The 25380-nt window shown below is 34.0% G+C and overlaps 2 protein-coding genes across 2 annotated transcripts; one reads left to right on the top strand and one right to left on the bottom strand.

The window, feature by feature from the left end:
- The first annotated feature begins 973 nt into the window (after positions 1–973).
- LOC130815460 (probable serine/threonine protein kinase IREH1) lies at positions 974–16102 on the top strand. Its single transcript, XM_057681944.1, has 18 exons — positions 974–1769; positions 5140–5207; positions 5334–5516; positions 5614–6969; positions 9355–9527; positions 9693–9939; positions 10411–10503; positions 10579–10719; positions 11066–11158; positions 11828–12032; positions 12427–12512; positions 13519–13607; positions 13761–13812; positions 13884–13940; positions 14030–14203; positions 14293–14370; positions 15481–15626; positions 15704–16102. Exons 1-17 carry the CDS (start codon positions 1145–1147, stop codon positions 15562–15564), a joined length of 3804 nt encoding a protein of 1267 aa, XP_057537927.1. The 5' UTR covers positions 974–1144; the 3' UTR covers positions 15565–15626; positions 15704–16102.
- Positions 16103–17108: 1006 nt separating this feature from the next.
- LOC130815461 (ADP-ribosylation factor GTPase-activating protein AGD12-like) lies at positions 17109–25060 on the bottom strand. The gene is made up of 9 exons (XM_057681945.1): positions 24803–25060; positions 24131–24220; positions 23436–23517; positions 22706–22781; positions 21444–21607; positions 20625–20772; positions 19733–19849; positions 18798–18893; positions 17109–17702 (listed from the first exon to the last, which is right to left on the bottom strand). The coding sequence occupies exons 2-9, from the start codon at positions 24174–24176 to the stop codon at positions 17421–17423; spliced, it is 1011 nt and encodes a 336-aa protein (XP_057537928.1). The 5' UTR covers positions 24177–24220; positions 24803–25060; the 3' UTR covers positions 17109–17420.
- Between the last annotated feature and the right edge of the window lie 320 nt (positions 25061–25380).

The raw sequence follows: 25380 nt of genomic DNA on the forward strand, positions 1-25380 counted from the left end.
ATCTTAACAAGTTATAATTTCGACATCGTATTTAAGATTTATAATTTTTAACAAAAATATAGAAGTGTTTGACAAATGACTAATAGCTAGTTGCCGATTGAAATGATTGATTTAATTGGTTGATTTTATAAATTAATTTAACCAATTGATTTTGAACAATCTGCTGGGAGCAACTTCTTTAAAATTAGTTTATTTACAACAGTAAGTTATTTTAACTACCTAATCTACCAAATACTCGCTAATTAATTTGATCATGCAATCATGTATGTGTACCAAAATAAGCTAAGATTATCCACTAATCTAATTTTCCAAACACTCACACAATCCTACACGGACAATATTTAGAAAGTAACCATTATATGGTTGTATCACATCGAATATTTTAGTTTAGTGAGGTTTAATTTTGATCAAAAATTCTTTAACATCATACAACAATTAGTGTTCCATTATGCAATTGAGAAAAGGAGAAGAATCATAGGTCAATTAGTTGCTGAAAATTTCTCATTTCATCTTTATGATAAAAGTTTAGTTTTCGCACTTACACGAATTTTTTTTTGTCGCTTCTCCTCTTCTATTATAAAAGCATCTTCTATCTTACCCAAGTAAAATAGGAATAGGGGGAGCAATATTATGGAGATTTGGTTATGGTTTCAGTTGGAGCAAACACACCTTTTCAATTCCAGTTAAAATCCTACATTTGATTTTCACCTAACTAATTCATTTTCTGAATCTACCTTATAGTTCAAAAAAAGGAGTGTACACCATTTATCTTCATAACTTTTTTTAATCTGTCTTTTTTATTATGTTATAATTTTACTTTGCGAAAAATGTCTATCATTTTCTTTATATATATCTTTAGATTTTAATTTTTATAATATTATTCACACAATTTAAACGATTTCATCATTTTGGAATAAAATTTCAGATTTTTGTTGCAATTTCAAAGTAACAATCAAGTAATAGTTTGGCAACTTTTCTTTGAACTTTGAACTTTGAACTTGAAGAAGACCTACTAAATGCTACTCCATCTCCTTACCCATCTCTCTTCCTTTCGTTCTCCTACCTCCTACTTTCACTCATCACTTCACCAAACCACGCCTGAGATGTAGGATTCAGACTTCCCTCCCTAAATTCTTGAACAAAAATGGTGTTTAAAGGCAGATTTTTCTCTTCCAAAAAGTCATCAGATTCTGATGGATCCAACAGTCCACGTCGTTTCACTTCCGCCATTAAAATCGACAAGAAGAAAGCTAAATCTGATGATCATCTCCATAATAATCCTTCTAAATTACCCATCAACAGTACTACAAAGAGTAACAATAATTCTCCTACTTCTACTTCTACTTCCAGTTCTAGTAGCACCAAACAATCAGTTTCTTCTAAGATCAAGAATGGAAAAGGGAAAGAAACCCAAATTGATTCCTCTTCTAAACCCAATTCCAATTCCCCATCAGCTTCTGTATCGCCCATCCTTGCATCTTCATTGGGTCTTAACAAGATCAAAACCAGATCCGGCCCATTACCTCAGGAGAGCTTTTTAGGGTTTCGTTCTGATAAGACTCCTCTTGTTTTGGGGTCTAGCAATCTCTCCAAAGCTGGGATTAGTGAGGGTAGTGGAAAGAAGGATATGGGTTGGTTGGATAATGTTACTGACAGTGCAAGTAATTCTGATTCGATGTCGCCTGAGAGTGGTGGTCGTTCAACTGCACCGAGCCCTAATCTGTCGAATGCAGGCCAATTGCCACGCTCTAGATTGTCATCTGGAGGAGGTTTGCAACTTTCTTTCTCCTTTGTGTTAAAATTATCCAAATATTGTTTTTATCATCAATTAGTTGGTGCATCATGCCGCTACCTTTCAGTAGCTACACAATGGATTGAAGAATGTGTTGGGATGTGGTTGATTATGTACATAATTGACATACTAATTTGACTAGATCACTTATTCTGGTTGTTGTGATGTTGGTTATAGTTTTGCTAGCCTTTTTGATTGGTGACTGCTATAGGTTGTTTTTCTGAGCTGGTATGAGTAGTAGATTTGTAAGGGAAGAAAGGGGATTTTGTCCTGTACAAACACTGCACTGGTATTTTTTTAGGTTTTTGTATGGAATATGGATGGAGCTACTCTTTCGGTAGAAGAACTTAAAACAAGAAGCCCATACGTTGATAATTTGTATTAGTTGGGTTATTTAACCAATATATATGGCACGTCTCACGATGAGACTTATGATATGGATGAGGTGGAAATGGAATCGGAGAGGTCCTATTATGTTCCCCTTTTAATAATCCAAATAGTTGTTTGATTACTTACTCTTTGCTGCCTTTGCCACATCGATGGTCTAGGTGGGGAGGAGTGTCTTCATCAGTAAAGAATTTTTTGGTTTTTACTCGAGCGATCTTTTTTTGGCAAGTAGAATTAATATATATAGAGAATGGCAAAGTAAATGTTATGGGCATCATGTAAATGAACTACCAAGGTGTAGACACACAAAACCAAACAACAAACCAAAATCTTAACTATCAACCGAAGCCAGACCCAAATCCTACTAGATTACAAAAATTCTTTACAAATATCTTGAACTCTACTAGCAGCACAACAATGTTTATTGTAGTAGCTTTTCCCCAGAGTGCCATTGGTTCCTTTGTCTCCAAATGACATAAATCATCTCACGCCAGCAAATACAAATTATCTTAGTCCTAGGAGTCTATTTCCTATTCATCTTGGCCATAAACATGACCTCCTTGCTCAAGCTCATAGTATTCAAGTTCGAATTAAAAAAGCATAAGATTCTTGACCGAATCTCAACATCATCACACTGGAAGAATAAAGGATCAATTGTTTCTGCCTCTTTTTGACAAACATCTATCATCAACTAGGTCTAATAACTCTATCCATATTAGCAATCCTTTTTTACACAACAAGCCACAACACAAAAATAACCCTTGAAATAGCTAAGTTTTTGTGCATCAAATTTTGCTATGGCAATTTTAAGTTGATCCTTGATGCTGAAGGAACCATTTTATTCCATCAACACCTCAATCACAAAGTCGCTTAACTTAGTAAAATAAAAAAAATAGAAAACTAGAAACAATACAATTGGTTAATAAAATTAAAACTTGCAAATTAAGTTTTGATAAATTGATTTTTATCATAAGTAATTGGTACATGTATACCACATGCATGATGCATCTAATAAAAATTAGGTATGTGAGGGATAAGTAGTTGCTCAGTTTTTTTCACGCGCAACAAAAGATTGAACAACCTTGCGGTTGTTCAATCGTGATGAGAACACTGTACTTTACTTACAAGACCTCTTGTTCTAACCAAGCTTCACTCAATCCTCCCGACTTTAGGGTTTGTTTTTGAATCTTACTCTTAACTGACGAATAAAAGAATGCAATCTTGAAAATTGAAAATTTTTATAACTTCACTTGGTTCCATTTATTCTTTATTTGATCTTGTTTTATATAAAATTAAATAGTTAAAAGCATGCACAAAAGAAAGCTGAAAAAAACCATAAACATTTGATGTAGCATTCCAAGTTATGTGGTGTAATTATGTATTCACAATTTCACTTGCTTGAAATTAAGGGGGGAGGTCTCAATCGGTCATGTAAAGTTTGTAGTGATACGCAAGCCTTATGAATACAGTTTCAACCATGCCTTGTGGCTATTGACTTTCAGGTGTCTTATTTATGATCATTCCATTAAAAATTACGTGATTAAGATAGAGTTGGTAAAGAAAAATAAAAATTATTGAATACCAACCATACATTTACAACTTTTGTTTGAATAGTGATTTTAGTTACCAATGAGCATCTCTATTAAACTTGATTCTTAATATTATCACTTGATCAAACGAAAGTACTTAAATCGATACAAGAGTTCTTTTAAAGTTGAAAAGAAAATTTTAACATTAATTATCTCAGCAATAAGATCAAATAAACAACTTGAAAACTATTGATAAGAGGTTTCTCCCATATATGATTTACAAGTTGCCTCTAGGCAATTAGTATTCTTGGGAATCTCAATGAGGACCTTTCAGAATTCATATTCCATCCTACACTTGCATACACTTTATCAAATAAGTAGCAAAATATAAGAAACTCAAGGGCTTAGTCCTTAAATGATTAGACATTGTAGCTTTGCTGTTGGACTAAGCACGGGTTTGTTCTGTTCCCATGTTTTGTGTTGAGTTGAAATGATTTGTCATAGTAAATACCCTTATGGTGAGTTTTGAGAGGATAAATATATTTGTTTCTCCTTGACAACATTAACACGTGCAACTTTTTAACACTTGTGGTGCTTTACTTTCGTTTGATTTTTTAGCGTTTGTTTGATAATTAATCTAAAATACACGATAGATACACTAAAGGGTGGTCACTTACCAAACGAAGGGTTCAAAAAAGTTTGCTCTTGCTTTATTAAAGGTAAATTGAAATAATAGAATCAAAGTAAAATCACATTTAATCAAAAGTATGATTGTCTTGTGGTGGATATACCCGTAAGGATGATATTCGAAATGAAGACATAAGTAATGGTCTGATATGAAAGATAAAATGCGAGAAAGTTGTTTATGTTGATTTGGTAATGTGCAAAGTTGACCAAGAATTCATTAGCTAGAAAAATGGAAGGTTCTTGAGGTAGGAACTTTGAGGAATTTAGAAGATATTGGTCGAAGATGACCCGAATAATAGGAGTGAAGAATGACACAAATATTTGGGATTTGCAAGTGCATTTTGACAATAGATAGAAATGAATGTAGGTTTAGAGGAGGAGAATGTATGTGAATGATCAATGGAACCAATATTCTTACTAGGAATTTAATATATTAGATAGGGCCGAATAAAGTATAATTTCTGTTAGCGATGATCTCTCATGTTGATCTGTTTCGTTTCATGTAGCCAACAACCAATCCCATATGTGCTAACATTAAGGTTTTGTAGTTGTATTGTTATTGCAAAATTTGCTTGATGTATGGACTTGAGCACTTCTTGGTCCGAAATTGAAATACAAGGAAGGAACATGTTCCTGCATTTATGGCCATAATGGTCAAAGTTTCTAGTTACTACTTACTTTAGTAGTTGATGAATTGATGTGCAATTCTTTGCTATTGTCTTTCTGACTGTTCCTTATGCGCAGTGAACTTAAATTCATTGTGGGAGCAGCCTGGAGGCGTAAGTCCAGTTATTTGTACTCCTGAAGGACAGGTTGCTATTTCCTTCCCTTCACTGTGCCACTGATTATTATGGAAGTTTCATAAATTAAACTATTAGAATTACAATGGTTTTTTTCATTTGCTATTGTAATGATTATAACTCAATATTCCTCCCTAGATGGCATATGGCTGTGAAACTCCCAAGGAGTCTGAATCTCCTCGTTTTCAAGCCATTCTCCGTGTTACAAGTGGTCCACAGAAAAGATATCCAGCGGATATAAAAAGCTTTTCCCATGAATTAAATTCTAAAGGTGTACGGCCTTTTCCATTGTGGAAGCCTCGTGGTTTAAATAATCTGGAGGTAGCTCTAATGTTCTGTACTCTTCCTTTTACCAATTTTCTTGATGGCTTATTTTTGTGCATGCTTATGTCTCTGTTGAAATAAATGTTTCATGTAGGAGGTTTTGGTCATGATACGAGGAAGGTTTGAGAAAGCCAAGGAAGAAGTAGACTCTGATTTAGCCATTTTTGCTGCTGATCTGGTTGGTCTCCTGGAAAAGAATACAGAAAATTATCCTAGATGGCAGGAGACTATTGAGGATTTATTGATCCTAGCTCGAAGATGTGCGATGACATCACCGAATGAGTTTTGGCTCCAGTGTGAAAGCATTGTTCAGGAATTAGATGATAGGCGCCAGGAACTACCTCCTGGTAAACTGAAGCAGCTTCATACGCGAATGCTGTTCATACTCACGCGATGTACTAGATTGTTACAGTTTCACAAAGAAAGTGGACTTGCTGAGGATGGACATGCACTTCAGCTACGTGAATCAACAATACTGCAGTTTGCAGAAAAGAGGATACCAACTGGAAAGGATAGGAAAATTTCTGTTTCTGGTAAGATTTCTAAGGTATCATCTGCACAAAAGTCCTTTAGTCAAGAACACCGTGGTCGCAATTTACATTCTTCCGAAATCTTCCTCCCTACTGCTGAAACCACAAAGAGTACTGAATCTCCCTCTGGAAGGGAACGGATTGCTTCCTGGAAAAAACTTCCATCTCCTGTTGCTAAAAAAACAGAAGCTTCACTGATAGATTTGAGTGATACAAAGTTGGAGCATTTAAAAATATCTAGTAGAAGAGAAACTCCAGATGCAGATCCCTCTGCAGTGAAGGTATCTGAAGTTCTATCTTCTAAAGATCCAGTTGGACAAACTTTTGCTTCTTCTAATCATCAACATCAAAATTCCTGGGGTTACTGGGGAGATCAGCCGAGTATCTCAGATGAGAATTCCATAATCTGCCGAATATGTGAAGAGTTGGTTCCAACCTTACATGTCGAGGATCATTCAAGAATATGTGCTATTGCTGATAGATGTGATCAGAAAGGCTTGAGTGTCAATGAGCGTCTTTTGAGGATTGCTGAAACTCTGGAAAAAATGACTGAATGTCCTTCCCAGAAGGATTTTCAACCTGCAGTTGGGAGCCCTGATGCTGCTAAAGTATCAAATTCGAGTGTCACTGAAGAGTCTGATGTTTTTTCTCCAAAGCTTAGTGACTGGTCTCGCAGAGGCTCAGAGGACATGCTAGACTCTTTTCCTGACGCAGATAATGCTGCTTTCGTGGATGATTTTAAAGGTTTATCATCCATGTCTTGTAAGACACGTTTTGGCCCAAAATCTGATCAAGGAATGACCACTTCATCTGCTGGAAGCATGACTCCTAGGTCTCCTTTATTGACACCAAGGGACAGTCCAATTGACTTGCTTCTATCTGGTAAAGGTGGTTATTCAGAACATGAAGATCATCCCCAGGTATTTTTCATTCTCTCATAGTTTGTTTTCATATTTTTTTTAAGTTATTTAGTAAAAAATGCATATCAGTGTCATCTTTTACAAACCTTGTTACAAACTTCATTGCCTGCTGAAAAGTTGTACAGCCGCATAGAATTCTGTTACTTCATTGTCTCGTCCATGAAACCAGTTAACATTACATTTTGTAGAGATTTGATCAATTTAGAGGAACATAATAAAGGTTGTCGGTTGTCCCCTGTGGGATTCCTCTACTAAAACTATTTATTTCTGAAAATTTGCAATTATAAAGTTTTAGGCTCTACTTTAGGAAGATACATCCCTGCACGGCTGTTCTTGCAGTTCCTTTGGAATCCACAATCGGTTTTTATCACTTTATGGCTTTGGAAGTTTGGTTTTCATGTGCATATCTAAAGCCAGTGAGTTGCTAGGAAATTTTAATCACTTACAGGGCTTATTGTCATAGGGAAGCCTTGGCCTGAGCACTGCAACCATGAAAATTTTTTGAGCTCTTTGGGATTATGCTTTGAAAGTAAAGCTTTAGGGTCCTTACTTACCGATACAGAAAATTTCTATATTGATTAAGTTGCAGATATCTTGAACCTTTTATCACTGATATCTTTTCTGACCTATAATTATTTTCATGTACATTCTCTTAATTTATAGCTGCAATGCAATCACTTGGCTGTGATTTCATGTAAGTTGAACTCATTTCTAGTGTGGGCTGTTCCTTCTGGATTGCCTTGGACTTCTGATTTCCTTTGATGCTTCCATAAGACTAATTGTATTATATTTATCCGTGAAATGTTGTCGAAAAAGACAAATGTGATGCAAGCATTAAATGCTACTCAAAATAAATTTTGTAGTGTACTAGTGTTCCAGTCAAAAATTTTTGAAGCTCAATAAAGTGGTTGCAAATGTATACCGTCCGAAAATTAAAATCCAAAAAATTAATTTATTATAGTTATGGTTTTGCTTCTGTCTTGTGTTGTAGTAGGAGATGCTATGTAATTATGATTAACATGAGAAATGAGAATGTTTTGTTTTTGATTAGCATGTACGTGGATGCATTGTGGTCTATGGTTAACTTGTGTTTCAAGTAGGTTGTGGCCTATAAGATGGGTGACTAAAATTTTGTTTGTTTTAATTTTTTTATTGCAGTTTCTAGATTCCAAAGATTTGTGGACACTAAAGTCCTCTTCTCATAAACTCCATGATAAGTTATTGTTTGAGAAGAAAATGTGTAGCCTCTGAATTCATATCGGACTATGTTGATGTTTTTAACAATATTTCATTACCACAATGCCATTTGGTGGCTCCCATCTATACACAAGGTCTTGATACATTTCATTGTTGATACAAGTACCAAACAAAGCCAACAATTTTCAGTACTTTCGTTCCCCACATGTCTTCTATGTTTTCTTTTTAGGCCTTCCCTCCATGTAATGTACTTTTGATTGGTCAAACATTGGCATAGAATCTTGAAGTTCACAATGTGTCAATTTGATATCATTTAACTCTTGTTTAAAATTTTTTTTATTAAATTAAGCTAGTGTTCATACATTTCTTTGTCGTGCATAGTGCAAAATATTGGCCGCATCGCTGCATTGTAAAGGTTTTTGAGATTGATGTGATTGAATATAGTTCTTTTGCGACTTTTATTGCAAGCACATCCGAGATTTTTCACTATATTGCCAAGTGACTTTAATAATCCAATAGATTCATCAAATGCAAAATGGGCTATTATCTGACATTCCAACTCCTTCTAAATCAAGTGGGGAGTTCCAATTTCATATTTTTCATTGTATGGCTTGCTTAGCTAATGAGGAAAATCTTGGAGGTGAGAATCGAAATATATGTGGCTTTTGGTGGAATTAACATCTATCTCAAGAACATAATGCCCAGTGTTGATGAATAGACAACATGTGGATGAATCATGAATGAAGTTGGAAGTTATACTTCAACAACCTCGATTTATGATTGTTGATATTGTTTATGATGCATCCTTGATAAAGTGAAAGAAAATTGACTTGTAATATGTAGCATATGTCTTTTGTGCACCATCTATATTGCAAACGCAAATACCCTAGAACTGTTGGTAGCTGAAAAGCTTGGGTACATAATGTCCAAAGATGAAATAGATTTAAAGGCATCTTCTTGCCTGCTATTGCATAAGAAGTTTGTTCTTTTTTAGAATCATTGCTTTTGCAGAAGCTTTCTAATTCGAGGAAAGCAAAGGAGCAGAAGGATAAGAATGACTGGGTTCTCAAGCTGACGCACTCATATTTGCATGCTATTAAGAAATTCCATTGACTTTTCATATTTTCAATGACAGGCTTTGCATTTTTGAAATTTGATGACTCATTTTTTAAAGAATTTATGATGCAGATGGCTGAACTTGCAGACATTGCGCGGTGTTCAGCAAATGCCCTTTCTGAAGATGATCATTCGATGAACTATTTACTGACATGTCTTGAGGACTTGAGCTTTGTCATTGGCCGTCGGAAATTTGATGCACTCACTGTAGAGACCTTTGGGGCCCGAATTGAAAAGTTGATTCGGTCAGTTTTCTTTTTAAATTTTGGGTAGTCTGCTGATTTTGAGTATTAGAAGACTTGCCTACTCAATTTACCGAAGCCTAATGATTGAATAGCTTCTATGTTAGTGGTGGTTTTAATTTTTGGTTCGTTTGCATTATCACCAAGAGTGTAACTTTATTTTTTCAGGGAAAAATATCTACAACTAGTTGAGTTGGTTGATACTGAGAAAATTGATCTTGTGAGTACTGTAATAGATGAAGATGCTCCTCTAGAAGATGATGTTGTACGTAGCTTGAGAACGAGCCCTATTCATTCTAGTAAGGACCGTACATCTATTGATGACTTTGAGATTATAAAGCCTATAAGTCGTGGCGCATTCGGTCGGGTTTTCTTAGCCAAGAAACGAACAACAGGAGATCTTTTTGCTATAAAGGTATATGATTGCCCTCTTAGCTTTCTTGAAACATTTTTTATTCTCGACCAGACCAAAAAGTATAGTTATTTAGTTTCAGATTAGATTATAATGGACTATAGGGATATGGCTTGTTGAACCATGTGCATTCCTTTATCATGTGGAGTTGTGATTATATTTTCTATCAAGGTTTAATCGAAAACAACCTCTTTGTTGTCACTTGTCACAAGGTTAAGGTTGCATTCATCTGACCACCCAAAATCCTGCCTAGGTGGGAGCCACTTAATCGCATAAGGGTAATTGAATGTTATTGTACTAACTATTTTGAAGCATGAGAAGCCTCAGTTGTTAGTAGGTTTGTTTCTTGTTACTGTTGTTTGCTGTGAGCCCTTAATAGTTCCTTATTTTTGTTGATTTTCTAGTCTTTGAGACTTTGACAATTGTGAGTTTTGAAGCCATTAAATACTTACAAATGTTTTGCAATTTATGCAGGTACTAAAAAAGGCAGATATGATTCGCAAGAATGCTGTGGAGAGTATTTTAGCTGAACGCAATATTTTAATTTCTGTCCGCAATCCTTTTGTGGTGAGCTGGTTTATTTCCACTCCCTTATACCAGTAAAGATTATAATTTGTTTGACCTGTATTTGACATTTCTCAGGTCCGGTTCTTTTATTCCTTTACTTGTCGTGAAAACTTGTACTTGGTCATGGAATATCTCAATGGGGGAGATCTATATTCACTGTTGAGGAATTTGGGCTGCTTAGATGAAGATGTTGCTCGTGTATATATAGCTGAAGTAGTAAGTAACTCTTTAAGATATAATCCATCTATTTCTTTTTGTTCGTATTCATTGTGTCATGTCACATAGCTCCAAAAGGTGATTAAGGTTCCAAAATACAGTTATGTTTAATTAGGTTGGGGTTCCTGTAGTTAAGTTAGGGTCATGTGGGACCAAAGGTGAGGTTATAAATGTACTACAGTGAAAACTGTCAACTTAAAGTGAATTGATTCTGAAGAGTGCAAAGAAAAAAAAGGACATAATCAAAAAGGAGGACAAACAAAAACGGCAAAGTAAAAGAATGTCTGTTTGAAGTTACTATTTATCAATATTGGATGATCTCATAAGAACCTTGGGATGTTTTCAGGTGCTTGCTTTGGAATATTTGCACTCTCTTCAAGTGGTTCATCGAGATTTGAAGCCAGACAATCTATTAATTGCCCATGATGGTCATATTAAGGTACAAAGATTGTTTCTGCAAATTAGTTTGGCTTTCATTGTTATTTTGGGATTTGGATGTATGTGAAACATTCCAAATACTGTAACTATTTAAGACCATGTGGAACTTTTTTGGGGATTTTCTATTTTATGTTCTTAGCTAAAATTTTGGTATACTTTCTTCCAATTCAAATTAGATTTCCTATTTATAAATTAGTGAATAATTTTAATTTTAATTCGTTGAACATTTTTTCATGAATTACTTGTTTTTTTTGCAATGAGAATTTAGAAATTGAATTTATTTATTTATTAATAGTGGAGGTTTTGAGCATGATCGCACAGGGCCCGAAAAATTGGGGGCTTCAATCTTAAATTACGTGGTCTATGTTAAGTGTTTAAAGATTCAAAGTTAAAAAATAATCATAACTTTTGAAATTGCACAGTGCCTTCAATTTTTGCTCCGCTTCTAAATTGAAAGATGGGAGTAGTAACTTTACTTGAATTACATTCGTGGTGGTGGTGGGGGGGGGGGGGAGGAGCTAAATATCGTATCTGAAAAATAATCCTTGGAGAATGTTTGTGGGTTAATTCTTTTTTTTTTCCTTTTGGTGCAATGATGTGGCATTTATTATTATTAATTTAAATTTTAATCTCTTATGAAGCTTATTGGATTATTTTGTCTTTGAATCAGTTGACAGACTTTGGGCTATCAAAAGTTGGTCTCATCAACAGCACTGATGATTTATCTGGCCCTGCTGTTAGTGGGACATCCCTCTTTGAAGATGATCAACCCCAATTATCTGCTTCGGAGAAGCATCAAGAAAGAAGGAAGAAGCGTTCTGCAGTTGGAACACCTGACTATTTGGCACCTGAGATTCTTTTGGGAACGGGACACGGTTTGTATTATCCATATATTTTACTTAATATTTGTAGAACAATAAGACATAATATTATAAATCTGCTTTCTTGTTAGTGATGACTTAACTGTACACTGAAACTAATTGTTCTCATGACTAAACAACTTCCTTGTCCTTTGGGTATATTCAGTTGCATCATGCATGGGTTTACCCTTTACAGAAAACAAGTGTTAAAAGCACACACAAAAAAAATTCATACTATGATATGTTATCTAATGAACCTTTTCTGCTGTTTGCTGGATAAAATTTAAAATCTACAATACAAATTGAACCAAATGGTATTTGATTGTTCATTCATATATATCTTCTTTGCCTTTTTATTATTCGTTTTCAAGTACTCTTTAATCATCTGCTATCATCTGATTTTCTGCAGGAGCTACTGCTGATTGGTGGTCTGTTGGAGTTATTTTATTTGAACTTATTGTTGGGATCCCTCCCTTCAATGCTGAACATCCCCAGGTACTTTTGATGTATAATATATTTGGTTGGATTGCATCCATTGACCTTGCTTTCTTTTTGAGCTGTGTCACCAGATTTGCTCCTCTTTCCATGAATCTCCATCGAGTGTGGTTGTACACTCGATCATGGTTCATTTTGGGCTCAATTCATCATGTTTCGGCTGTTTGTGTTGGTAAAATCACCAATATATTAATATGCTTGCCTGATGCATCGTGCTTGATGAGGGAGAGAGAAACCCTAGATCTAAAAAAAATTAAGGAAAGGTCATCATAAGTATAAACGAAAGCAAGGAATTTTACTGGTGAAGATCTGGCAAGTTGGATGCCGTGGTCACTACTATACTTGGTCGTCTTCTCCAGCGATTGCACTGAATTCTATTCTCGTTACTTCATTTGTCTTCTCTCTTTTTTCTATTTTTTTTGGTGACAACTCTCCTTTCTTTTTTTTTTTTTCCCACTTCCACTAGTATCCAATCTCTCAAGAGTCTCATGCTTCTTAAAATTAATTCATTATAGTAGTTCTTTTTTTCTTCTTTTTTATTTTATCATTTGTGAGTATTTACTTCTTCTTGGTAGGGTTAGTGATTACTGAGTAGGCTTGAAGCCCAAATGGTTCTACTGGACATGCGAAATTATATTGAAGCAAGGAAATTTGAACTTCTCTGCAAGAAGTATTGATTACAAACTAAAAATACTGTTGCAAATTTGGAACCTAAATAACAAACCAAACAGCCCCTTCCAGCATATTGTAAATCTTCTAGCTAGCAAATTGTGTAACAGAATCTCATCGTGAATCTGGTAACACCGATGTATACAATTAAAAAGGAAAATCTTGACTTTTATCTGTTACTGTTACTAATTTACCATGAATTGTGTTTTTCTGGAATTTTAATGTACCGTATTGCGTGTCTCCTTTATTGACACGTCACATGTATTGAGTAACTAATACTCTTTGTCGATAACTTGAATATTATTCACTTTACTTTCCCATTTCTCTTGTCTTTCAGATAATCTTTGACAATATCCTCAATCGCAATATTCCCTGGCCTCGTGTACCAGAAGAGATGAGCTGTGAAACTCAAGATCTTATTAACAAGTAAGTAATAAGGCGTTAAATGCTGACTTCTATTATAAAAGTAGTTTTCAACCTATGACTTGGGAATTTAGATTAGTAAAATGACCAATCCTGATTTCTCCTTCTAGAATTTCTTCTCACGTACAAATTTGTTGGGTTTCCATAATTTTTTAGATTGTTAACTGAGGATCCTAATCAGAGACTTGGAGCTAGGGGAGCATCAGAGGTGTGGTTTGAATCAATTTCATACAGTTGCCTGCATATATTGTCAACTAATTCAATGAATTTTGAATTCAGGTGAAGGCGCATCCTTTCTTCAGAGATATAAACTGGGACACATTGGCTAGGCAGAAGGTGCAGCCATTGAGTTAATTTAATGCAATTTTGACTCTATTTACTTATCCAAAGTATATATATGTAATGTGATACATGTAATACTACAGGCAGCATTTGTTCCGTCATCAGATGGTGCATATGATACAAGTTACTTTACTAGTCGTTACTCTTGGAATCACTCAGATGACCATGTGAACGCAGCTTGTGAATTCGAAGATAATAGTGATGATGGCACTGCTAGTGGAAGTAGCGGATATCTGAGTGATAAACAAGAAGAATTGGTAACAATAATTGGCTTGTTTACTTTTGTCATTATTTTCTGCTAATATGTTGATCTTTCTCAATTCATATTGGACGATATTGTCATCAGGGAGATGAATGCAGTGGACTTGCTGAGTTTGAATCTGGCTTCGATGTTAATTACTCCTTCAGTAATTTCTCATTTAAGGTATTTTTCTGACTCCAGCTTTGCTCAACTATGGTTACTAAAACTGTGAATATTTTGTTTGAGCTGAAATTGATTCAAAACTCTGATCGAAAACTGATAGGTTATAACCCGTAAATTTATGTCCATAACTCAAGGATGGACCGATCGGAAAAACTGGGTAAAGCCCTTGATTCAAACCGGACCGTTTTGACCCATTATTCCTATTTTGTCAACTTTTTGTTCAACGTCATCATATTTTGTTGGGGCCAACTGGCCAACTATACTATTTACTTTGAGTTCATATTTCTTTGTTGAAGCCCTTTCGTTTGGTACATGGTATTAGAGGGCGGTAATGGTAATAAAATTAAGTAATAAAAAATTTGGTTGTTTTGATGCGTTTAATGGTAATGGATGGTAATAAAATAGGGTAATGAAATAAAAAGGGCCATTTTTATTACCATTAAACAACCTGGTATTAGGCGGTAATGGTAATGAAGTATTACTGTGGTAATAAAATAAGGTAATGTTGTTTCGAGCTGAAAAAAAATAATGAAGAAAAAAAAGGTAATGTATGTAATTATCCAAAAAATATTATTATTAAAAAAAGAATCATTAGATACAATAATTTAGATACAATAATGCTTTTAGATACAAATATATAATAATGAAACTAAGAGTCATTACCATATTTTATTACTAACAAGCAAATGCAATCAATGAAATATTATCTTCAATTACCATTCTTTAGTCATGCACACCAAACAAAAGAATCTTCATTACCAATTCTCATATCCATTTCTTCATTACTATTGCCATTACAACATTTCATTCCCATTACTTCATTACCATCAACCAAACGGGCCGTTAAAGTTGTATCTTGGATAATTTTTTATAAGAAAATATAATATTCAAGCAAAAATATTTGTATGTCTTTTAGAAAAATTTATAAGAAAATATGTTTGTAAAACTTTGTGACCCGTTGGGTTGTTTCAAATAGACCATAACCGAAAACTATCCGACTTGATCCAACCCGAAACCCGTCCACCTTAATGGTTAATTGGTTACTACTACTTGTCATTTTGTTCTATTCTATTATCTTGTGTATTTTACCCTTTCCATTATGTCTTCCAGAATCTATCTCAGCTTGCGTCTATCAATTATGATCTACTTAGCAAAGGGTGGAAGGATGATCCGCCTCCAAATTCAAATGTTTGACGATTATATATTTCTCTGGTGAAGGCCTCACCATTTCTTTGTTGATTGTACAACCTGTAAATGTAAGGTCTCTTCCGCATTACAATTCACGCAATTATATTCATACGGAATACATTATTGACAAGTTCATCGTGTGCAGAAATAGAAGCAGCTCTAGAGAACTTTGGGATGTCTTTTGTTACACAATGCAATGTATTTCATTGAGAAGGGTTACCAACGTCGTTGAGACTTTTTTGTTCATTTCGGAATGTATCAAATGTAATCAGTTGGTGACGCTTCCGTTTGAAAAGAAAGAAGGGGAGGGGGTGACTATTGCATCAGTATGTATACTGCAGTATGCAGGTGCTACTTTTAATTTGGAATAGCAATGAAAAGCACTTCCCTATTTTCTCTTGGTCTTATTTTTGGGAGAATAAAGAAGACTTGAAATTTGTAGTTCTCGATAATGCTTAGTGTATAGTGACGATGGATGTAGGCTTTAAGCCCAGGTGGTTTGTATTTGTACAGAATGACAGCAATTGAAATTTCTTTTCCTAAAGTAATTCAACATGAGCTCATTCTCCAAATACCGTCCACAAATGATCGGAATTTGATTGGTATTGGGGTGTTTGACAAACAGTTAATAGCTGATTACGTTGATTGATTTGACCGGCTGATTTTATTAACTAGTTTGACCAGTTATTTTTGAATCTACCGCTTTGAGTAACTTGTTTAAAAAACAGCTTATTTATAACAATAAGGTGTTTTAATCAACTAATTTATCAAACACTAGCATTGGATAGTTTGATTACTGAAGTCTTTATATGTATCAAATAAGCTAAAAATGTCCAATAAGCTATTTTCGTATAGAAAATGTTGAGATTCTTAGCGGTTTTTCTCAATCATTTTAGAAATCCCTTAGATTTCCTTCAAAACATCCATTACTTTATTACCCTTTAATCTTGATCACTTTCTCTTCTAAACCCTCACATAATCTCCACTAACAATGGCTTCAAAACCTAAAACTTCATAAACAACAAACTCTCAATTCATTTTCCAACATGCAAATTCCAAAATCACTCCAAACCCCTCCAACTTCTAAGCTTTCCTCTTCAACACAAAGTGGTTGTCAAAAATGGGGATTAACCCATTTTCATCCAACCATGTCTAGTCAAACTCTCCATTTATTCTTTGTTACGCATCTATCTCTTCATCTTTTTCTTCAATCTTTCAAAATTTCAAACTAAAATTCACCATACCCACTTCACAACTTTCTCAACATTTAGTCTCCTCATTCAGTGATCTAAGTTTATCTTCTAATTTGTGCTTGTTTCAGCATAAGAGGATGTCTATATACAACTCTTGAAGCGAACAAACTAAATGGAACAATAATAATAGTGAACAGGAGGAAGTATTGGTTTTTACTTTGTGTAGTGTATGCAAGTGCATATTACAATGGTATTTTTAATGTTATCCACAAATATAGAATTATATTTTAACAATTTTTGAAAATATTATACCCAAAATAAAATAAAGATATAATATCAACATTAAGAGAAACTTAATTTTATGTTTTAAGGGTCAAGAATAATATCATAAATTACGCATAAAACGTAAAATTTGCTTTTATCAGTCAATAGTACCCAAAATCAATACAAAAAATAAAGTTTGACCAGTACAAAACTTTCAATAACAAATAGATCAACCAATTCTCAAATCGAACTAAAAAAACAAACAAATAGATAAATACATAAGATACACTGTTGACTGTACTACTGAAATCTCATTCTGGAACCTCTTAATGCTGCAAACCTTATTCTGTGAAATCAGTTTGTTCTTGTCTTTTAAATTCCCAAATGGGGTTTTAACGTTGATATCTATTGCTCAAGTGGGACCCACTCGACTTCTAATTCTAGATCTCCAGACTCAACATTCTGAAGCTTGAGTTGCATTTTCTGTTTTACCTTTCCATCAACTATGTTTATTATGCTATCTTCTATAAGAGCATTATCATGTGATTTCAGCCATTTCCCTATTTGCATATCACCAAACATTCCTGGGTCCCCGTATGCCATCCCAGAGGTTATCAATGGCTGGATATCAATCTCAGCTTCACCCATGATGTCGTCAGCCGAGAACGTGTCATGATCGAACACTTTCTGCAATGTACCAAGAGCATATGATCAAAACAACCATACAATTCACCCAATAAATCCATGAATCAAATTATGAAATTCCAATCAAAAACTTCTAAACTCACACGACATGTGTGGAATCCTTTTTATACCAGTAATCTAACAAGACTGCAAGCTTTCTCATATGTAGAAGATCATCATCATCATACCTAGTGTATCCCGCTCATAGGAACTATAATTAGGGTCTAGGGAGGGAAGGAAGGCGGCAACTCATACCCATAAAGGAGAAAATCTCGTGTACTAATTTTGAATAATAAGAAGGCAATTTTTACAAAATTTCTAGATGATTTCTTTGGTAGAAAAAGATTATAGTTGGCACAGTACTTAGTGAGATGGCTCTCATATGGGAAGTTTATGTTCATAATAAACCATTTAGATTACTATAATTCAGGTGGTGCTGGTATATAAAGTTTGTATTCATATTCTATTACTGCAGGAAAAGAGTTGTAATCTATTGTAAAATGTCTATTTTTTTATTTATGTGAAGTTGCAGCAGTAAGGGGTCAGTCGGAAACAACCTCTTCATTTATTATAAGGGTATGAGGTTGTGTACAATCGACCCCTCCAAACCCTGCCTATGTGAGAGCCACTAGGCATTAGGGTAACGGCATTCCTGATTATATCATCCAATTACTGCCCATCTTCATCTCAACAAGCTTTTCTTTCAGCAAAATTACTTATGGAGTGGATCAGTCATTTGTAATCGGAGTTGCAATCAACTGTACACTCACTCGCATGTGAGCTGAAGGGAATTAACACAAAAAAATGATATCAGAAACATAGTAGTACATTTATATTTGATCTAGATAATTGGACTTGAGTAGGCATACGAAGTCAAAAACATTTTAAATTGGTCATTACTTTCTTCGATCATCATCATCATCAAGATTGTAGGGCTAAGTAATCAATGTTAAGACTAAAGAGCAAGACTCTTTAGTCCTGAAAGAGAATAGGTAAAAGCAATGGTAATAACCAGGATAACAGGAAAAGAGTATTCCATAAAGAGTGAGGTAAAAGAACAACAGATAAGAGTATGAAAAAAAGAAAGGGTCGTCTTACCAATTTCACAGATCCATATTGTTGAGGTACAGAAAGCATAAGTTCCTCATTCCAAACAGGATTCAGGTTGCTTCTTATAACAGATGTTTGAACTGTCTGAAAATGAAATTGAAAATTTGAAGAGTGAAAAATTAAATGTTTATACAGTATCAGTTTAGACAACCAGTGTAAATTGGAAACACAGAAAAAACATTAAAATCCTATACAGCAAAAGGCACCCATGAAGTGTGAATTTAACTATTTTAACCCGGCAAGTTCAGTTATAGATGATATTTTTTCTAATTTTACAGACATTTTTATCAAACCAACTATAGTCCAAAGCTGAAAACTTGCAAAAGTCCAAGCCTTTTGCTCAGATCGGTTTCGGGTTAGTCGGGTATGACCCAACTATGATCACTATAAAATAAATAGAGAAAATAAACAATGCATTTTCTTTGTTAAAATTTTCTTTAAAAAGTTTTTCTTATTATATTGGGACAAAAACAACTTTTTCAAGTCATAGTTGTGCAATATTAACTTGATTAATAAAAATTGATGAAATTATTGTAGGTTATAACTCGAAAATATTGTTGTAAATGCACCCAATTTTAGAAAAACGGGTCGGGTCTTGGTCAGGTTGGGCTCGGTCAGGTTTTTGGGTCGGGTCACAGTTTGACCAGTGTACTTTTCAGCACAGGAAAAAATGGAGAAAAGATTAAAGCTATTAAATATGCTAATATGTAATTCTTCTGTGTCAACTATAGAGCAAGGGAAGAAAAACAAATCAAATTTTATGTACAAATTCTAGAAAGAAACACAGAAAACTAAAATTAATGAACTCGGAAAATCAAAGAGAGGTAGCCAGTTAGCCGGAAACTAATATACACACAGATGCTAACGAGAATTTCGCTAGCTCCTACAAATAAGTACCAAAAAGCTCAACTAAAACAATTCACCTGATGTCCAAGATTCAGCACAACATAAGGGTCACTTGATAGCATGTCTCTGACTGCTAAATTAGTCCCTTTTACCACTTTGATCTTCAATACTCCAATAAATTCGACCATTCCTTCCTGTTATAACCAGACAACAAATGCAGAAGTCAGACATCCTTTCAGCAAAAAATAGACTAACACAATCTGCACTAGAAGTTTGCAAAATAAAATTACAAGTCAATAGACAAACAGAAACAAAATAAGTGTACACAAACCAATTCGAACACTGAGTCTAAACAGCATAATTCAGATATCATAATAGAAGCAATCAAGCACAAGATAGCAAAGTCGTCACATAATTGAACTCCTTGTAAAAACCCGGGAGCACGGAGGATTATGTTTTTAGTCTCACCTCCTCAAAAGTACAGTAATAAGATGAAACCCGCTAAAACCTAAATGCAGACCAAAAACAAATGAGTACAAGGAGATATGTCACGAGGGCACAAGTAGCAACAACAACGCCAAAGCATTAAATTTAACGATATGGTCGGCTACATGAACCAAAGTACATCAATGAGAGAGATCTCTCTATCAAAGAGTATACTTTATCAGCCATTTTGTTTAACACTAATTTACAATTACGAATATCAATTCCAATGACCATCCACATATATACCCTCCTCCAGTTATTCCAAATTATTGTCATATGCAATTGAAAATCCCAATTCTAATGTAGCTTGACCAAAAAATGTTCACCACATATGCCCACAATTAAAAGGGTAACATATTTTTATCTCCAGAATATGTGGATCTTGTTTTGTTTCCCATTCCTTAATCACACGGCCTTTCAAAATTATCAGCAAAATGAAAAAAGAAAAATGAAATTGCACACAAGTAAAGGGATTCAACTTACAGATCCATCTGATAACTTTGATGAATGTGAACCTCGGAAACTATTCAACAGCTTCTTAGAGAAGCTTGTTTGAAGTGAGCTTTTCGCAGCAGGCATCGACGTGATTCGTAAGCTAGGCTTCAGGAATTCCTGAAGCTCATACTTAGATCTATGATGAAAAAAGTATATGAAATCAATATTAACAAGGGTATTAATATAAAGTAATTTAGTTCCACCAAGGTGGGTGAATCAGCAATCATATTGAAACAAAATTTAACAGCAACAGTGATATGCCAGTGAACAGCTTAACAAAGAATAAGTTCATATGATAAATTATAATTAACGATCTAATTTTGGTGCCGTAGAAGAAAGAATAATATGTATAGGTAGCATAATAAAGAATTCTCATAAGAGATAGGCAATTCAGATGAGGGAATACCTATCAAAACGCAGCAAACTAAACTTTGGCAATACATGTGTCTCTTGGCTAGACACATGTGGCATTCTAATATTTAATATGAAATGTGGTGTTGAAACAACATTATAGGGAATGGAATTCTATATAATGTTTGGTCAAGAATGTTGCAAATTCTTAGTCCATACATTTTTTCGAGTTCTATATGTTTTGTTGTGTTTGTAAATTGATAAATTTGTGGTTCGTGATGAATCGTGTGGTTGTTCATGGTTGGAACATATGGATCATGAGAAGACTTTCTACTTGTCAATGGTGGTGCTCTTGTGATTACATATTGTAATTACATGTATACAAATATATATTATATTTGTAAAACAAACTAAACACAATAATCAACAATTTAAGATAAAATACAGCAGACAAACCTAATGAATCTCATACGATCATCATGACTTGCATTAGGTCCAGGTTTTGAGGATCCATCTGGAATAAAAGCTTCATATATTGAATTAGCTGAAGCATTTCCTCCAACCTCAACCATCGCATCTATATCTTCATCAGACCACTCATCCAACGTCACTGATAAAACCTGAAAGATAAAATCTATAAATGACCCTCAAAGGCAATCCCTACAACACTTATCGAGCAAAGTGACAGTGCGGCAGCAGACAGAGGGAGAAGGAGCTGACAATCACATAAACGCTTGTAAAAAGTAATACAAAGAACTTAATCACCGATTTGATGTGTGATAAGAGACTTTAGAAGAATGCGGTCGATTCTCAACATCACAAAGTGCTACTTGACTTGCTATCTATCTAAGAGCTTCCCTACTTTGAATAATGTGTGTATACAGAGAAAGAGAGGATGGATCACGTGAAAACCAAGAAAAGAAGGTATGCATGAGCCTTAAAAGAGTAAGTGCATCATCATTTGTCGCATCTTAGTAGATATTGGCAATTTTGGTTCTATGAGGAACTAAAGGTGGATATGCCCCCCTTTAATACTCAAATGCACCCTTCAGTGCTCACATTTACCCCCAAAAATGGTTGTCATGGTTTCAGCTTAATTTTGGGTTTCAGTGTTGTGCGTGGGTGGGTAATGTTATAATATATATGTGGGTGTGAGTGTGGGTGTGTATAGTTGTAAATTAAAAAGAATTAACCAACAGAAAATTTATACTTAAAGTTGCATGTACAGCAGCAATGATTTTCCTCATGCTTCTTGATGAAGGTTGAAAAAGATGTAGAAGAAATTCAAATTAAAAATCTTCTTTCAGGAAAAACCATTATAGTCTGTAATTGAATCCCTTATTATTATTATTATTATTATTATTATTATTATTATTATTATTATTATTATTATTATTATTATTATTATTATTATTATTATTATCAAATTAACAGAAAAATTTATACTCAAAGTTGCATGGCACAGTTTCATATTAGCAAATCTTCCTGTAAGAAGACACCAAAGTAAGTTGTGCATTTTTATCCTTGAACAGTGTTTCATTGAATTTATAGACATTCTCATTAAAGTGTCTCCCACTTGAAAACAAGATATCTCTCTAATCTTCCACAAAGGAAAGATTGTCTCTATCCATCTTTTTTCTTCATCAATAAATGTGCTATAGAAAAATGTTCCATCAATTTTTAAATGAAGTACAAAGCATGCTATGCTATGAAGGTACCTTTGAGATATGAGTTCCAAGACTTCTATGCACACCACAGCATTTTAAACATATAAAAACTCCAATATTTGCTGATCTGAGGAAAAAGAAAAAAAAAGTTGTTTAACAATACAATCTTGCTTATAGAAGTAAACTTTCATTACTTTTCTAAAGGTAAGTGTAGAAAAGCAAAAGTTCTTTGCAGGGTAAAATTTGTAGCACATCAAAATTCATATGACAATGATTTAACAATAGATCAACATGTAAAATTAAACTTAGCAGCATCACACAAATTGAATTCAATTTTCATTAAAAGTCGTGTATGTGCTACATCATTATTCCAATGCTAAAATTTTGATATAAGAATTGCATCAACTGCTTCCAATAGCTCTACGACCTACGTTCAACACCCCCCTGAAAATTATACTACTTTTGCTGTTGTTTTTCACCAGAAAGCTCTCACATAAAGGTCAATTGTATTGTGGACAAAAAGGGGAGGCAGTATCATTTTTTCATTTGTGCTACTCCTTCCACTCTTTGAAATAGATAATATTGAACCTCATGTAGCACCCAAGGGGTTATAAGACTAACAGTGCAATATCGGGGATGGGAATTCCACTACCCCAATGCCATCATTAAGTGGTTTCCACTTGGATAACATTTACAGCAAATGTGCATCATTAGACAATGATTACACAAAAGCTAGTTGTCCCCATGTGAAAAAGTGAGAAGACATAACAAGGGAACTTACGCCCATTTTGGATCTGGGGCTCCGCAATCTGCACAAGTGCGGTTATCCTTTTGAAGCAGTAGATCCTTAAGCCTTCTTTTACCTGGAAATAAATTATAAATAGTAGTGCATCAAATATGTATTTTTCAAGTTTTAACAATGTGTGTTCTCTAATTACTGTTATATTCATAATAATAAAAAAAAAAGATCTAGTACGAAGGGCAATATTAATAGAATTCAAAGAAGGCTAGAAAACTACCCCTTTGTCCCTATAAATTTGCACTCATTTCTATTTACATTCATCCCACTTACTATACACTCTTTCCTCTTCAGCAATAAAATTACTCCTTAACTTTTTTTCTTCCACCCACTTGTGTTTTTATCTTGTTCTCTCAACTGCAAATTTAATAATCTTGCAAAAAGAGGTGCTATTTCATAGGGACACTAAGAGTAATTTGTTACCCCGACCTAACTTTCAAATGCAAATTTAATACTTTACAAAAAGAGGTACTATTTCAAGGGGACACAAAGAGTAATTTGTTACCCCAACTTTCAACTGCAACTTTAATACTCTTAGAAAAAGAGGTGCTATTTTCATGGGGACACAGAGTAATTTGTTACCCGACCTTAAGTAGTCGAGATTACTATCGTAATTTATTGAAATTTTCATCAATTCAAGTTGTTCAAAAAGTTGTATTGCAAAAGTATACGAGTACCTGATGTGGGTCTACGAAGCTCGTGATTATTCATCGCTTTATACATATATTCCACTCATCCAAATTAAAAGTAGCTGTTTGATGGAGGACCTATCAAAGATTCCAATAAAAAAGGAAGAGAAGGTAAGGGCTTAAGGCTTTCACCATGTTTGATAATTGATATACTTCATAGTTTGAAAAGGAATGAAAACACAAAAAAAGTAGTTGAGTTCATTTGACTTTAATCGAGGAAAAGAATCATTCTACGTCACAATCGTCATCAAATTCAAATAGAACCATATCAATAAATTCAAATTACAGTAAATGGATTATCAGCATAAAAAACAACATTGATCAACTACAATATGTAGCTAATTACCGACCTGGATGATCCAATTAAACCAACCAAATTCTATTATTTTTTCTAGACTGTAAAAATAAAAACAAACAGAATTTTGCAAGAAAATTAGAAGAAACATGAAGCATATAATACTATAGAAATTGACATGTGCGTAAAATTTCGCAGAACGCTCGGTTCAAACAAAATCCGAAATTCACATTACAAAGGAATTCCGATCAAAAATTGAAGGAACGGGATTGCATATTAGTAAATTTTAAATTAAAATTCAACAATTAAAGATGAACATCCTCCTATTTGATTGGAAAACATAAAAGATTGCGATGAAAAATTACCCGGTAGAAATTGATAAACCATAATGAAAAAGCAAATTTCGCAAGAAACAGTGTATGATCCAACAATATGGATTTCTCCACCTCAAATTGTAACCGAAATTGGATAGCAATTTGTTGATGGAGCGAAGAGAAATAGAAATTCTCAGAGAGGTTGAGGATGAAGATGAGAGAGAAAGAGGAGAGAGAATGGAAAGGGAGGAATAAATTAGAAAGAATAAACTTACGGATATTGGGTTAGAAAATGGCCAACGGTTTGCCTAATCATTTGAATTATGAAAGAGAATTATTACTATAAATTATAAATTATAATTATAATTATTATAAATTTATAATAATAAATTGAAAAAAAATAAATAAAAGGATGAGTGAGAGTATTTTGGCAGGAATCGTATTTGACTTCCCACGTCGCCTTTTCTGAAATTTTCTTTTAAAAATTAACTCTCGTCTTACTTCAAATATGTTTTGATTTCTTGGATAAAATTTTTGCTTCAATTCTTATTTATTTTTTATTACTTTTGTGAGAAATTATCTTTTATAAGAAAATCTTATAATAAAGAGCTCATATGTTAATAATTTAT

The sequence above is a fragment of the Amaranthus tricolor genome, chromosome 6 (assembly GCF_026212465.1).
Source record: "Amaranthus tricolor cultivar Red isolate AtriRed21 chromosome 6, ASM2621246v1, whole genome shotgun sequence".
NCBI lineage: Eukaryota > Viridiplantae > Streptophyta > Magnoliopsida > Caryophyllales > Amaranthaceae > Amaranthus > Amaranthus tricolor.

What these genes read in the sequence shown, in the direction of transcription:
- LOC130815461 (XM_057681945.1), bottom strand. Translation starts at nt 24,176, where the DNA reads ATGTATAAAGCGATGAATAATCACGAGCTTCGTAGACCCACATCAG. An exon ending in GATCGTATGAGATTCATTAG is followed by an intron (nt 20,773 to 21,443) that starts GTTTGTCTGCTG and finishes TTTTCATCATAG; the next exon opens with ATCTAAGTATGAGCTTCAGG. An exon ending in CAAAGTTATCAGATGGATCT is followed by an intron (nt 19,850 to 20,624) that starts GTAAGTTGAATC and finishes TGGTTATAACAG; the next exon opens with GAAGGAATGGTCGAATTTAT.
- LOC130815460 (XM_057681944.1), top strand. Translation starts at nt 1,145, where the DNA reads ATGGTGTTTAAAGGCAGATTTTTCTCTTCCAAAAAGTCATCAGATTCT. An exon ending in GTGTATATATAGCTGAAGTA is followed by an intron (nt 10,720 to 11,065) that starts GTAAGTAACTCT and finishes GGATGTTTTCAG; the next exon opens with GTGCTTGCTTTGGAATATTT. An exon ending in CCCATGATGGTCATATTAAG is followed by an intron (nt 11,159 to 11,827) that starts GTACAAAGATTG and finishes TCTTTGAATCAG; the next exon opens with TTGACAGACTTTGGGCTATC.